This window comes from Mustelus asterias, chromosome 16 (assembly GCF_964213995.1).
Source record: "Mustelus asterias chromosome 16, sMusAst1.hap1.1, whole genome shotgun sequence".
In the NCBI taxonomy this organism is placed as follows: Eukaryota; Metazoa; Chordata; class Chondrichthyes; order Carcharhiniformes; family Triakidae; genus Mustelus; species Mustelus asterias.
Genome location: NC_135816.1, coordinates 64946144 through 64961888, shown reverse-complemented (window position 1 = coordinate 64961888; position 15745 = coordinate 64946144). Strand labels below are relative to the sequence as shown.

The following is a 15745-nucleotide window of genomic DNA, read 5'->3' as shown; positions in this document are numbered from 1 at the left end:
AGTAAAAAGTGTCCATTAAAGTGATCTGTCACATTATCCGGTGTGGTTTATATGTGACTCTAGTCTCAAGCTAACTCTGATGGTCTAGCAATTGTATCCAGGAAAAAAGTCTTCCATCATGTTCTCAGACAAACCTGGACTGGACAGTCAGTTGCTGATGCTGTTTGAAACATTTTGATTCCACAAGGCAGGGGAGGAGTTCCAGACTTTTGAGGCGCTGAATTACATGACTGCATCCACTCATGATTATCTGGATTTAATCTGTCATTGTGTTGGTTGAGAATGGGACTTTGGCCATGACACAAGGATTTTGATTTGATTTGTTATTGTCACATGCATTAACATACAGTGAAAAGTATTGTTTCTTGCACACACTACAGACAAGGCATACCATTCATAGAGAAGGAAACGAGGGAGTGCAGAATGTGGTGTTACAGTCATAGCTAGGGTGTAGAGAAAGATCAACTTAATGCAAAGTAAATCCATTCAAAAGTCTGATGGCAGCAGGGAAGAAGCTGTTCTTGAGTCGGTTGGTACGTGACCTCAGACTTTTGTATCTATTTCCCGACGGAAGAAGGTGGAAGTGAGAATGTCTGGGATGCATGGGGTCCTTAATTATGCTGGCTGCTTTGCCGAGGCAGCAGGAAGTGTAAACAGAGTCAATGGATGGGAGGCTGGTTTGCGTGATGGATTGGGTTACATTCACGACCTTTTGTAGTTTCTTGCGGTCTTAGGCAGAGCAGGAGCCATACCAAGCTGTGATACAACCAGAAAGAATGCTTTCTATGGTGCATCTGTAAAAGTTGGTGAGAGTTGTAGTTGGCATGTCAAATTTCCATAGTCTTCTGAGAAAGTAGAGGCATTGGTGGGCTTTCTTAACTATAGTGTCAGCATTGGAGGACCAGAACAGGTTGTTGATGATCGGAACACCTAAAAACTTGAAGCTCTCGACCATTTCTACTTCGTCCCCATTGATGTAGACAGGGGTATGTTCTCCTTTACGCTTCCTGAAGTTGATGACAATCTCCTTCATTTTGTTGACATTGAGAGAGAGATTATTGTCACCGCACCTTCAAATCGTGCTGTAGGATCTTTTACATTTCCTTTGGGTTAAGTATTTCTGCCAGACAACCTGTACTGGACAATGGATTGGAGTGACAGCTTGGATTCTCATACTGACCCAGAGCTAATAGTCAGAAACATGGATTCAGCCGGAGAAGCCTCGTTCTACAAACAACACTGCTGCTCATTTGCTAAAGTCCTTGCAGAGGTGGAAAAGAATAAGGAAGAAAGGCGTGGGTGCTGAGCTAGAAATAAACAGAAATTCCATTCAAAGTTTGAAAAATACAATGTTCGTCTTGTGTAGTTTTTGCTATGATTGGAATTTGCCTAGAAAATTCATGACCGAGGTTTGCTTCTCAATAGAATGTCACTTCACAGTCCAACAAACAATATCCCGTTGCAGGGCACCGTCTTTGAAATTTCACATTCTTCCACCTTTGTTCAGTGATTATACCTGATATAGGTGTATATGCACCTGTAGAAGATCTACAAAAACCTGTAAGTTCTGATGAAAGGTCATCAGCCAAAAATGCTAATTACTTCTCTCCCCAAAGATGCTGCCAAACTTGCTGAGTATTTCCAGCATCTTATTGTTGATACTCCTGAAAATCTGAGCTTCAGTTCAACGTATCTCATCAGCGAGAGTGTGAGAGACATTCCAGGGCTGTTCTGACATCTGGAGCACAAATTATAAAACGCTGTTAAACATCAAGAGAAAGCAACAGGCCATATGGTCTACTCCTGCTCCTATTTCTTGTGTCCTTGTGACTAGCTTGTTTGCTATTTTCAACCAGGAAAATTGCATTTCTATTGAGAAGCAAACTTCAGTCATGAGTTTTCTGGTCAAACTCCAATCTTAGCAATAGCTACACAAAGACGAACATTGTATTTTTCAAACGTTGAGTGGAATTTCTGTTTATTTCTAGCTCAGCACCCATGCCTTTCTTCCTTGTTCCTCTCCACATCAGCCAGGATGAACATAGCGTTTTCTTCCATGGATGCACTGTGGCTTCTGTTTACACAGGTCCATGTTTTCCAAACTGTCCTTTACTGTTGTGAGCACACCAAATACAATTTTCCTGGTTGAAAATAGCAGACAAGCTAGTCACGAGGACACAAGAAGCAGGAGTAGGAGTAGACCAAATGGCCCGTCGAGGATGCTCCATCATTCAATACATTCATGACTGACATTGGACTTCAACTCCATTTTCCTACCCGCTCTTAATTCCCTGAGAGGCCAAAAATCTGTCCATCCTAGCTTTAAATGTATTCAATGGTGGAGCATCCTCAACCCTCAACCCAAAGATTCACAACCCTCAGCAATTACTCCTCAGCTCACATTTCTCCCTCGTCTCAAATGGGGTAAAGTGACCCGTGCTCATGGAAACAGTGGCATGGTGCGTGCCAAGTTCAGGAGTAACCTGCCCGCTAAGGCTATTGGGCACAGGATTCGTGTGATGCTGTATCCATCAAGGATTTAAAGCACAGATGTACATAAATTGACAATAAATAGTAAAATGATCTAAAAAAAATATGAATGGTGCGCACTCATGGTCCCAGAGTTCCCTTTGAACTAAGAACACAACGTATTGGTGGGGCTCTGCAGTGACGCCTTTATCTTTTTTTTCTAATTGGGGAAGTGTTGCTGGTCCTGGTTCCTGGCAATGCGGTGAGCCAAGTGGGTCAAGTATCAGAGAGAACACTGAGGAGACTGTGATCATATGTATCATAGGGTTTATGCTAGCTATACAAAAGGACAAAGACCAATTTAGATTAGGAATAATTAACTGGGGGGATGAAGACTTGATGGGCCAAATGGCCTCCTTCTGCACTGTAGGGATTCTGATTCCTTCTTCATAACTTCCCACAATAAAACATCATTTAGATGATGGACAGCTGGGCTGCAAGCACCCTGGCCAATCTGGTGAGCGGATATTGGCGGGTGAGGCGTTGCTAAGTGGCTGTGACAGACGCAGCGCTGTGATTGGTGGTGGGGAAGCAGCGCTGTGATTGGTTGTGAGGGAAGCACCGCAATGATTGGCTGTGAAGGATGCAGCGCTATGATTGGTTGTGAGGGCAGCAGCGCTGTGATTGGCTGTGAGGGAAGCAGCCCTGTGATTGGCTGCGAGGGCAGCAGCGCTGTGATTGGCTGTGAGGGAAGCAGCCCTGTGATTGGCTGTGAGGGCAGCCCCGCTGTGATTGGCTGTGAGGGAAGCAGCCCTGTGATTGGCTGTGAGGGCAGCAGCGCTGTGATTGGCTGTGAGGGCAGCAGCGCTGTGATTGACTGTGATGGAAGCAGCACTGTGATTGGCTGTGAGGGCAGCAGTGCTGTGATTGGCCGTGAGGGAAGCAGCGCTGTGATTGGCTGTGAGGGCAGCAGCGCTGTGATTGGCTGTGAGGGCAGCAGCGCTGTGATTGGCAGTGAGGGTGAGCGGGAGGAAGATGGCGGCGTTGAGTGAGTTCCCGGAGCTGAAGGAGGTGAAGCGGGGCCTGATGGCGGTGAGCGGCCTGTGCCGGGAGCGCGGCCTGCTGCAGAGCGCCAAGTGGTGAGTGAGAGAGCCGACGGGCGAGTGCGGAGACTGGGTCAGCACCAGGACCAGCTGAAACTCTGCATTTCCACTTTGCAGCATTGCAAATGCAACACACACTGTGTTTAAATGTGTTTCCATCATTCTCACTGTTTAAATAATGTAAAGCTCGTTTCAAACATCCCCCACTCTACACTTTAATCTGTTATCCCCTCCTGTAATCTACTCCTCAATAATGCTACAAGGTTGAAGTCACACCGCCCATCAGTTCAATCAGGATCTGTCAGAGCAGCTTACCTCAGCCTGATGCTAATGTGTACAAATGGGTCGCAGAGTGGTTTACTATGAATGGATATTCTAAATGTCATCTGGTTAAATATGAGGGTAAAGTTAGAAATACCTCAGAATTACAGCACAGATGAGGCCATTGGGTCCATTGTGTCTGCACTGGCTCTCCGAAGGAGCGATTTACTTAATGTCATTCTCCTGCCTTCTCCCCATGACTCTGCACGTTGCTCCTTTTCAAATAACAGTCTAATTCCCTTTTGAATGCTTCAATTGAAATTGTCTTCATCACACACTGAGGCAGTGCATTAAAGAACATATCTGCTCGCTGTGTAAAAATACATTTTCTCGTCACTTTTGCAGTTCTTGCCAAATACTTTAAATCTGTACACTGTTGATCCTTTCACGAGTGGGAATAGTTTCTCCCTATCTATTCTGTCCAGACACCTCATGATTTTGAATACTTCTGTCAGATTCCCCCCCCCCAGCCTTTCTTTCTCCAAGGAAAAGGGACATAGGAACATCGGAATTAGGAGCAGAAGTAGGCAAATTCTGCCCTTCAAGCCATTCAGTCAGATCATGGCGGTAGATTTAAAACTGAAATGAGGAGGAACTACTTCTCACAGATGGTGGTGAATTTGTGGAACTCACTGCCCCATAGCGCGGTGGAGTCTGAATCGTTGAATGGTTTCAAGAGGAGATAGCCATATTTTGAATAACAAAAAGGGATAAAGGGATATGGGGAACAGGTGGGGAGGTGGATTTGAGACACGGTGAGATCACTGAGGTTAAACTGACTGTAGTTGTTACTTGTTTTTATTTACAGATGACTTTTTTCAACTCTGAACAGTTAACTTTATAAAGTAATCAATTTATAGACTTTAGTGATTATTACCTTTATAAGGTTGCAGTGATAATCTTGACCATTATTTCTTCAGTGTACAAATCCATGTGCATCATTGTTGAATGATGTGGATTATATGCTGTCATTGGAAAAAAATCTATTTGCAAATTTAGCAGAATCCTTTATGTCACAAAAATAATTGCATAAAAATGATGTAGCAGAAGACCATCTACTCGTCTGTCCCCCACTTTCATCGTTATTCAGGGGTTCAGATCAAATTAAATCTTTTGTTTTTCATTCCTGGCTGCGCCTTTGGATCTGGAATCAAGTTAGGTCTTTTATTTGCACTGAACTTGACTATCTGTCTGTAGCACAGTCTGGTCGAACTGAGTGTTTATTCTTCTGCTATCCAAAGACTGAAAAGGCTGGTGTGAATTCTAGAGAGCTGATCATGGTAATGACTGGGTAGAACAACATTACCAACTATTGTGCCTAATATGTCATACATTATAGGGAGTTAGGCACGGAGCTGGCAGTGGACCTTAGATCTGGACAGGAAAGAAATATCTTTCTAAAATCTTAACATTTAACAAGTTTATGCAACCCTGGACAGTGACAAAATGAATGATGTTCTCTTGTTCTTTTGATAGTGGAAAGTAAGCAGCTATTCAGATGGGTTTGCCCGTGTTACACGGAACTTGGGGAGAGGTCTGGATTTCTCACGCCCTGATTAAGGTTGACTCTTTCTTTTACACACAGGGCTTCAGAGTTGGCCTTCTCTCTGGATCCTCTTCCCAAAGACGAGCTGCCACCTGCCCCTACGCTAACAGAGGTACAACAGTTCTTTTAAACAGTACACAGATTCCACTCATTTCGAACAGGCAGCTTTAGATGCAGCTCAGAATTGAAGATGCCACAGTTTTAAAAGGTCTGAAACCATTGGAACTGAAGGTTTTTTTCAGTCTTCTGCTAGCTCGAGATTAGAAAATGTATTTAAAAGGAGTGTTGCATTGATCCTCTTCTCCATTGTTACTGTTAGAGAGGGGACACAGCTTTAGTAGAGCAGGACTTGCTTGGGTAAACTAATAATACATTAGGCTATAATTACATCTGTATCCTGGTACTTGTTTTGATGGGGGTGGTTGGGGAATGAATGAAGCGAAGCATTGAAATCCCTTTTCATTCTGTTCTGGCATTAACAAAATCCTGGTAACTTTGTGGCAGAGAAAATCAGCTGCATTTCAGTGCAATCTCCAGAGTAGGGGCTATGTCTACATTTCACAAGAGGTTTCTTTTTGAGTAACTGATTTTTTTTTTGTAAAAATGTGTTTCTATTTAGGAAGACCTGGTGGATTTGGATGCTTACACTTTGGCCAAATCATACTTTGACTTAAAGGAATATGACCGAGCAGCATATTTTCTCAAAGGTTGTCAGAGTCAGAAGGCTTATTTCCTGTATATGTACTCCAGATATCTGGTAAGGCAACAGTCATTAATAGTAAACTTGCAGTGATCCGTCAGATGCATTTCTGGATGGTGCCCTTTCACCCTGGAGCCTATTTTTAATCCAACCTTGACAAATGGGATGAAATTCATCTTCTGGCATTTTTTCTTAGACAGAGTCATACTATACACCATTTTCTACGGTCTGATAGAAGCTTCATTATCTGTTGTGAGGAACACTCCTCCTACCCCGTGAACAACAAAAGTAGGCAATAATCAAGAATCTCCAAATTCCATCTGCCAATTTCATTATTCCATGCCCTCTTGCATTCTGTTACTGTCCTCCTCATTGGCAACTATATTTCCCAGCTTTTGGAATGGCGGCCCTGGATCAGTTGATAGCATTCTCGCCTCTAAATCAGAAGGTCCCAATCCAGGACTTGAGCACCAAATTCGAGGCTGACACTTTCGTGCAGTGCTGCGGGAGTGCTGCACTGTTTAGGTTCTTGTCTTTGGGATAAGATGTTAAAACAAGGACCCATCTGCCCGCTCAGGTGATGAGAAAGATCCCATGGCACTGTTTCGAAGGAAAGAAGATATCCCAGTGTCTTGAGCCAGTATTTATCTTTCAAACAACATCACAAAGAATAGATTGTCTGATCATTATCATATTGCTGCTTGCTGTGCACAAACTGGCAGCTGCATTTCCTACATTACAACAGTGAATACTCTTCAAAAGTACTTCATTGATTGTAATGCACTTTGAGACATCCGGTGGTTTTGTAAAGTGGTATATATAAATGCAAATCTTTCTTGTTGTTCAGTTGCACAAATATTTTTTAATGTCCTTGCCCTGCTCTCAATTGTTAGACTTCTCATACTTTATGGGAAAGAAAACAGCAATAACCACATTTCACAAGTGCCTGTTGGCTATAATGCCAGTACTTCTGATAATATCATAGAAGAAATCATAGAAACCCTACAGTACAGAAAAAGGCCATTCGGCCCATCGAGTCTGCACCGACCACAATCCCACCAGGCCCTACCCCCATATCCTACATATTGTACCCACTAATCCCTCTAACCTACGCATCTCAGGACACTAAGGGGCAATTTTTAGCATGGCCAATCAACCTAACCCGCACATCTCTGGACTGTGGGAGGAAACCGGAGCACCCGGAGGAAACCCACGCAGACACGAGGAGAATGTGCAAACTCCACACAGACAGTGACCCAAGCCGGGAATCGAACCCAGGTCCCTGGACAAGATTCCCATGCACTTAAATGTGAAAAGTATTTTATAAATGCAAGTTTATTCTTCAAATAAGTTGTTAAGATGGAAAGCAGATGAAATTAATCCTTACAAACATCTTGTAACAATTAGTTTTTATTTTTCTCTTTGTGTACAGCATGGTTCAATGGATCAGCTGGTCAAATATACAGGGCAGAGTTCAGTAACTTTGGAATGTAAATTTGCATTCTGCCACAGAAGTACCATGGCTCTGGAAATTGTCATCTGAAGGCCCTGGGCTAATAATCCAGAAAGGAATATGGATAATGGAAAGATCATCCCAGTTACTGACTCTGTTACGTTGTATTTCTAAATCTATGCTGTCATGCTCTGATTCTAATGTGATGAAGTTATTTAAATGTTTAGTAACTGTTTTTTGGTATTCTAGTCTGGGGAAAAGAAGAAGGATGATGAAACAGTAGACAGTTTGGGTAAGCTTGTCTTCCATCGATAACTAGTTACCATAGCAATGAGCTGTGATTTTGTCCATTGCATGAAACTTCACAATTGAGTTTCTTGTTTAAAATAGCAATGAAAAGATTAATATTTTTAATTTTTGTTTTGTATTTGTTAACTGAGATGTTGATTCTTACTGGGCTATGGTAGTACATGCACTGGTCACACTCTGTTCCCCCTACCTATTATTCTTGTATAACCCTGAGCTGTGTGAGAAACACGATATTTGACTGTGATGGGAATCATAGATGTTAAGTGCAATCCTATTCTCATTTTACTGCCACATTTATGTGTTCAGCAAAGTTGGGGGTGGAGGACAGGGGAGTCATTGGCCAAATATCAGCCAGAACCTTCTGAGATGATATGTTCTTCCTACTCTCCGTTCCTAACTCCGTTGCTAACACAAACAGGGCCTGTTCGTAAACACAACTCTTCACTCACCTGAAGAAGGAGCGATGCTCCGAAAGCTTGTGCTACCAAATAAACCTATTGGACTTTAACCTGGTGTTGTGAGACTCCTTACTGAACTCAGTTTAGGCCAGTGATCAAACCCTTTCTGACCTATGTGACTTAGCCAGTTGACCTAATGAGGACCTAAACGATATGGGGAGTTGCCAGAGAGATTTAAAGCTAATTAAATACAATATTATTGAACATATGGTGTGGTAATTGAAAATAGCCTTCTTATTTTATACTGTATTTCTCTGCAGCCTGCTTTTAGTATTTGATGTCTGTTGTCCTTATAGACTCTGGATCTGGCCTGTTGGAGGGCCGCACAAATGTATCCATCATCTTTTAGTTATTTTGACTTCCTTAAACATATTAAACAGTTTAGCCTCCTTTGACAGATCAAAATTAATATCATGCATTATTTTGTATTTGGAAGTTTTAATTCATTAATGTGTGTTGAAGAAAGAGGTGATGACTACAATTTTCTTTATTGACCTGCATTATTAGTGGCATATATGTTTTATTAAATGTGCTAGAATCTGTTAAGGGAGGTTAAACTAACCTCAATGGATGTGCTGAACTGTTGAAGAGAAGATGCTTTAATACATTTCATTTAACTATTAAGTTTATAAAGACTTATAGCAGCGTTACATTTTCATATTGAAAGACCATGGCTGTGCACAGCTTTTATTGACGTAACTATAGGTCCTTTGAAAAGGAAGAAAGAGGATTGTTGGTCTGCTAGACTGTGATCTGTGACCCCAAGCCACGTCAGCATTGCTCTAGGCCAATATGTGTGAAGGTTTATTTTCTATTTGCTTGGCAGGACCCTTGGAGAAAGGACAAGTGAAGAATGAGTCTCTGAGGGAATTGCGAGTTGAACTGAGCAAAAAACACAAAGCCAGGGAACTGGATGGTTTTGGACTATACTTGTATGTACCAGCTAATGTGATTATTTAACTGCCTTGTTTTCCCCAGTATATACTGAATAAGATAGGTGACAATCCTGGGAAGCCGATTTTACCGAATTTCCCCACAACTTGTATTTGGGAAGAGGCGATGGTGGGGAGAGCAATGGGTATTATCTGTGCACTGCTCCATATTTCAGTCATTGTTTGTTGCCATGTGTTGTACTTCAGAATTGGTAAAAGACAGCCTGGAAACTAACCACTTGGATGGAATGCATTGCATTGTGAAGCTGTACTCAGTGACGTTGTGATCAGGGATAATGAGCTATCGCAATATTTCACATTCCTGTTGTCTTCACAATTTCCCAAAGTTAGAAGGTGGCTCTCTAAAGTGCAGAACTTAGTTTAAACGAACAATTGCCAGCCTCAGGGAGCCCTGCCTCCAACCTTCAGTCTTTTGATCAGGCTGCACCATGAGGAATGTTCAGCAGAGCTGGCAGCGTCTGTGGAGAGAGAAACAGAGTTAATGTTTCAGATAGATGACCTTTCGTCAGAACTGGTTCTGGTCATTGACCTGAAACATTAACTGTTTTTATTTTCACAGATGCTGCCGGCTCTCCAGCCTTCACTGTTTCTATTTCAGATTCCCAGCATCTGCAATATTTTGTTTTTGTCGATTTTGAGGACTGGGCTCAAATGCCAAAGCATTCAGGAATGCCAAAGCATTCAGGACCTTGGGGTGATGGACAGATGACTCACAATACAGGGGTGCCAGGGGAGTGAGTTATGAGGAAAGACTGGGGGCACTTGTGGGGTTTCAGCTTTGAAAGGTGACTTTGTAAAGCTGTATGAGGAGAGTAAATGCTATAGAAGAAGGAAATCTAAACGCTACTTCAGATTGAATCATAATGGTCGAGCAAAGGGTCTCAAATATTCTCAGAGTAATCCTCGGAAATGGATTTCGAGGTAGGGAATTGAGTGAAAAGTCCAGAATTATCAAAGAAACAGGAGTTGAGCTGTGGGTTGTTTTTGGATGGATGATTTAGTGAGCCAAATTACAATTCATTTCAGAATTGTGTTAAGACAACGTTTCCAAAACTGGGTTCCATGGAGCCCTGGGTTTTGTTGGATGCATTCAGGAGTTCTGCATTAGGCCAGGCTGACTGCAAAAAAACCAACACTGGATGACGGCGGCATGTATTTATTTTTTTAAAGAGATGTCATCGCTTGCAGTGAGTGCCCAGGAATTAGATGACTTAAACTGGCCCACCATTGTTTCTCGGGGCACAAGCTATTTCAACCTCAATTACATTTATAGCATTTACTATCCTCGCACAGCTTTGTAACTAGCTGCCTGCCTGTTTTTGCATTGCATTGTGAGTTTAACATTGAATTATCAAAATATCGATCAGTTTAATATATTTATATCCATGTAAGCTGAAATTCATTCAGGGTTTGTATATTAGGTACGGAGTGGTCCTGCGGAAACTAGACCTAGTTAAAGAAGCTATTGATGTGTTTGTGGAAGCCACGCACAGTCTACCTCTGCATTGGGGAGCTTGGCTTGAACTCTGCAACCTCATTACTGACAAGGAGATGGTATGTGACTAGTTTATTCCTTTTCTGGGAGTTTCTCTCATGGCTCGTAACTTAGTGAGTGCATTTGTTTCTCTTCAACTGTGTGGCAACTCAAAACAGAACTTTTAATTTCATTGTAAGAACATAATAATCATGAAATGTTATTGGACAACAGAGACTTGGGGCCCGATTTTACCATTGCGGGTGCGAAAAATGGGTAAAGTCAGGCGTGAGGCCATTAACGTGATCCACCCCCACGTCCATGCAGATGCTCACTTTACCAAGGCCCAAAAATGGCCACGATCCGAACCACGCCCGAAACGGGTGCAACGGCAATTTAATTGCATTTGCATGCATTTAAATTGAATGAATGGGCTGCACGCCCAACTTTACCAGCACTTCCCCCTTTACCATCACGTTCGCCCGTCCAGATTCGGCGCTAAACAGACATGCTCGGCAAAGGTCTGTTTCGAGCACTTCAGCTTCTGAAGAGGTGAGTTCAGAGCTTCCAAAAGCTCTCTGACTCAGATCGGTGGTGGGGGGGAGGGAGGCGGGCCTGATCATTCTCTGGTGGGTTTTGGGGGGGGGGGCCTGATCATTCTCTTCGGGGGGAGGGGGGGATCATTCTTTGGTGGTGGGGGGAGGGAGGGAGGCGTGTAAGATGTATCCCTAATTGGGGGGGGGGGAAGGGGGCCGCATGTATCTCTGGTAGGGGGGATAGGGGGCAGAGGATTGCGATTGGTGGGGGGGGTGGGTTGGATAAGGGGGACAGTTATATTATGGCAGTGGGGCGATGTCTGTGGGGGCCATCGCTCCTGGGCTGCTTTATCCGCTTTCTGTGGCCTGGGAGCGGTGTGATAGGAGCGCGTTTTTTCAAATTCTTTTCTCACTGCACATGTGCAGTTCAGATTTCCGATCGGAGCAGCAGCTTTTTGGGCGCAATAAGCCCCACCCACAGCGCGATTCAGACCCACAATTTTTTTTTCAGGCTAAGTGCGTATGGGGGCACCTGAGAGCAGGTTTCCAAGTCGGATCTGAATTGCGCCCAGATTTAGCACTTAGAATGAAAATGGTAAAATCGGGCTCTTAAGAGTGCTGCACTTTCAAAAGTGAATGAAAATGGAATAAAACCCTGACACTGGACATACTAATGGTTGAAGTTCTTCTTTAGTGTAGTTCTGTAATAAGAAAAAAGAAAACCATAAGTTCAAATATCAAGTTATCAATTTGCGGTAACAGATCTTGTCCAACAATTTTCTGACCCTGAGCTTATCCACTGTTCTGGAAAGGGTTGACTGAGAGAGAGAGAGACTTTACTCTCCCATAGCACCTCTTGTTAAATGAGGAGCGCAGTTAATAGTGGTGACACCCTAAGGGGAGTTCATAATGGGCGACACGGCACAGTGGTTAGCACTGCTGCCTCACAGCGCCACGGATCCGGGTTCAATTCCCAGCTTGGGTCACTGTGGAGTTTGCATGTTCTCCCCGTGTCTGCATGGGTTTCCTCCAAGAGCTCCGGTTTCCTCAGTCTACCCCAGTCTACAAGACATGCTGGTTAGGTGAATTGAACTGAACAGGTGCCGGAGTGTGACGACTAGGGGAATTTCACAGTAACTTCATTGCAGTGTTAATGTAAACCTTACTTGTGACTAATAAGTAAACTTTATTTCATTGCTGAGGAAATGTTAAGTCGCTAGAGGTGCCGACTTATTTGCCCATTCAGAAAGATATTAAAGATGCACTGGCAGCAGTTGAAGAAGAGCAAGGAGTTCTTTGTGTCTTGGCCAATATTCCTCCACAAACAATGGATTAACTAGTTACTGAACCTCATTGCTGTCAGTGAGACCTTACTGAGCCACGTTTGCCTGCTTTAGAGTGACTGCACTTCAAACCAAACACTATGAAGTACTGTGGAATCTTTGCAATGTACAATAGGACACTATAAATACAAGTCCCTTCTAATTATGGTGCAAGCTTTGTGCTGAATAAAACCTGAAGCAGGAGGGTACATTAGCTTAATTCACACTCCCATGAGATCTCAACGGGCTTTGTTCACTTGCTGTATGATCATTCTGCTGTAAAAGTTGGGCCTATCCCTGATTTTTAATTTGAGTCTGGTTTTTCAAGCCAGGCATTCGCTAACGTCTGGATCACTCATTTTAAAGCCCCTTGTTCTGGCTCATTTAAAGCCAGTTTGGAGATCCTTTATGTAGGATGCGTTAATGGATCCAACATGAGAGGAGATCGTGATACTTGCAGATGAGGAAACCTGGTTTAATCATTAATCTGTAATCCAGCCTCACCTATTGCAGTATTGTTTCTTAAATGATTCCAGGGTCTCTGCCTCGACTGTTTTATGGAAGTTCAAGGATCTCCCCAGGCACTTGGACTCTGATGGCAGTGACTTCAAGCTTGGTTTGTATACACTACTGATACCTGATGTCCTTTGCATTCTTCTTCCAGCTCAAGCCCATGGTACTACCCAGTACATGGATGAAAGAGTTCTTCCTGGCTCACATCTACACGGAACTGCAGCTGATTGAGGAGGCGCTGCAAAAATACCAGAACCTAATTGATGCTGGCTTCTCCAAAAGCACTTATATAATCTCCCAAATTGCTGTGGCTTATCACAATGTTCGAGGTCAGTTTGAGGTCTTTTCATTTTACTATTTTAAAATCAAATTGGGATGGTCTCAAATTTTGTGTGTAATTTGTTTTTTAGAATTCAATCCTTCGGCCTCCTTTCCTGCCTGTCAACCTTTTCGGAAGCTTAGGAATGCTTGTAGTAAACGCTTTGTCTCAGCAGTGACTCCTCAGTATAGCTGGAACCTGGCCTTGATCCAACCCAGTTCCACCAAATCCTTAAAATAAAAGCAAAATATTGAGGATGCTGAAAATCTGAAATAAAAACAGAAAAGTTCAGAAGGTCTGGCAGCATCTGTGGAGAGAAACAAAGTTAACGTTTTGAGTCTGTGATGGCTACAGAGCTCTGAAGAGGAGGCACGTGGACTGGAAACGTTACCTGTTTGTCTCTCCACAGATGCTGCCGGGTTTGCTGAGCTTTTCCAACATTTTCTGTTCTTATCCACCAAATCCTTCACTTGTTTGCCTGATATAATTTTGTAGATGACAAAATTAGAGGCAAGACTTGTCCATTGTGTCGTTGGAGTTGCCACTCAACAGTCCTTGGCATCTGGATATTTTCTAAAAATGTAAGCCAGATACCAACATGTGTCTCTGTCTCCACTTACATGTGATGAGGTGGAGATGCCGGCGTTGGATTGGAGTGGGCACAGCAAGAGGTCTCACAACACCAGGTTAAAGTCCAACAGGTTTATTTGAATCACGAGCTTTCAGAGCACTGCTCCTTCATCACCTGATGAGCAGCGCTCCGAAAGCTCGCGATTCCAAATAAACCTGTTGGACTTTAACCTCGTCTTGTGAGACTGCTTACTGTGCCCACTTAACGTGGCATCACAGTAGGTGTGGTCCTGGTGCCGGGATAATGAATACCTTCTGATCCAATAACCCTGTACGACAATGCGGCAGATTTTGGTTGCTGCATATCACTTTATGCCCGAAGACCTCTCTGAAGAGAGACTGCAGCTTGGTGCTGGGCTAGGGATGAGAGTAAATGTGGATTTCAGCTTGGTCAATTGATTAAAGAGAAAGGTCTAGTGTTTTAACTTTGTGTACAATTGACAATTACAGCACAAATTACACCCTGCTCAAACTCTTATCGGTAAATGTATAATCTATCATCGACTGGCAAATGTTTTAAACAACTTTAACAAAAACATGGTTCAGAAAATATTTTGCTTGTTGGAAATGACTTTATTAAAAATACAAAGCTGTTTTCTATTTAGATTGGTTTATTTATTTTTAAAATTTCTATTTAGCCAGTTCCTTAGTAAATAAAATAAATAAATTGCATTATAAATCTTTTAAAATATACCTATTAGTGTCCTCACGCCCAAAAGACTCAACTCAATTTCTAGATTCTCCTTGAAAGCCTGCAAGCAAATACAATCAGCAGAAACTCCTAATGGTGATCAGTTTCACCCTTAGGGGTAGCCAGTTTTGTACAGGATGAGATCTGCTTGTGGAATGATTTAAAACTGGCACAAAACATCATGGAAATGCAACTTGGCTAAACACAATTTGCATTAAAGATTCTGCGATTTTTATTTTGTGCCAAGTTCAGGTGAATTACGCTGAAAAATCTGGAGCAAATCAAGTCGAAAATCCAGACCAAAGCCTCCTTCCCAATCTCCATTTTAACTTCTGTAAGAGAGGAAATCGGGCTTAAATAGAGCTTGCCAAACGCGTGTAACACTTGAAGTGGGATCCGTAACAGTGTTTCTCTTGCTAAGTTTAAGTTCAACATGTCTCTTGATCAACACAGTTTTTGTTGCTGCAGAACATTTGTTCAGTTGCACTTTGGGGGTCCCTGCTTCACGCTGCAGTTCTGTGGACTTTAAGTTTGGACTTTTACAAATTATAAATCTGAATTTGTAGAAATCATTATTTTTGGTCACCCAATAAAATTGGAGGATTTCCCCATTGTGCATTGAAAAATAATGTTTTAATGGTCTTGTCTGTGAGGGAAGCTGAGAGAGGGGTGGCACGGTGGTTAGCACTGCTGCCCCACAGTGCCAGGGACCCAGGTTCGATTCCTGGCTTGGGTCACCCACTGTCTGTGTGGAGTTTGCACTTTCTCCCCGTATCTGCATGGGTTTCCTCCCAAAGTCCAGAGATGTGTGGGTTAGGTTGATTGGCCATGCTAAATTGACCTTAGTTTCAGGGTAAACATGAGGGGTTATGGGAATAGGGCCTGGCTGGGATTGTGGTCCAGTGCAGACTCGTAAGGCTGAATGGCCTCCGTCTGCACTGTAAGGGT

At 42.9% G+C, this 15745-nt stretch overlaps 1 protein-coding gene across 2 annotated transcripts in view; it reads left to right on the top strand.

The window, feature by feature from the left end:
* The first annotated feature begins 3464 nt into the window (after window positions 1-3464).
* Window positions 3465-15745, top strand: part of cdc23 (CDC23 (cell division cycle 23, yeast, homolog)) — a 27981-nt gene continuing 15700 nt past the window's right edge. The window contains exons 1-7 of one of the 2 annotated variants that reach the window (XM_078231206.1): window positions 3465-3608; window positions 5479-5551; window positions 6059-6196; window positions 7842-7884; window positions 9186-9291; window positions 10734-10866; window positions 13309-13486. In XM_078231206.1, coding sequence (XP_078087332.1) covers window positions 3505-3608; window positions 5479-5551; window positions 6059-6196; window positions 7842-7884; window positions 9186-9291; window positions 10734-10866; window positions 13309-13486 — 775 coding nt within the window. In that variant the 5' untranslated portion in view covers window positions 3465-3504. Of the gene's footprint in view, window positions 3609-5478; window positions 5648-6058; window positions 6197-7841; window positions 7885-9185; window positions 9292-10733; window positions 10867-13308; window positions 13487-15745 lie in introns of both variants that reach the window. The other variant, XM_078231207.1, reaches the window with a different exon arrangement.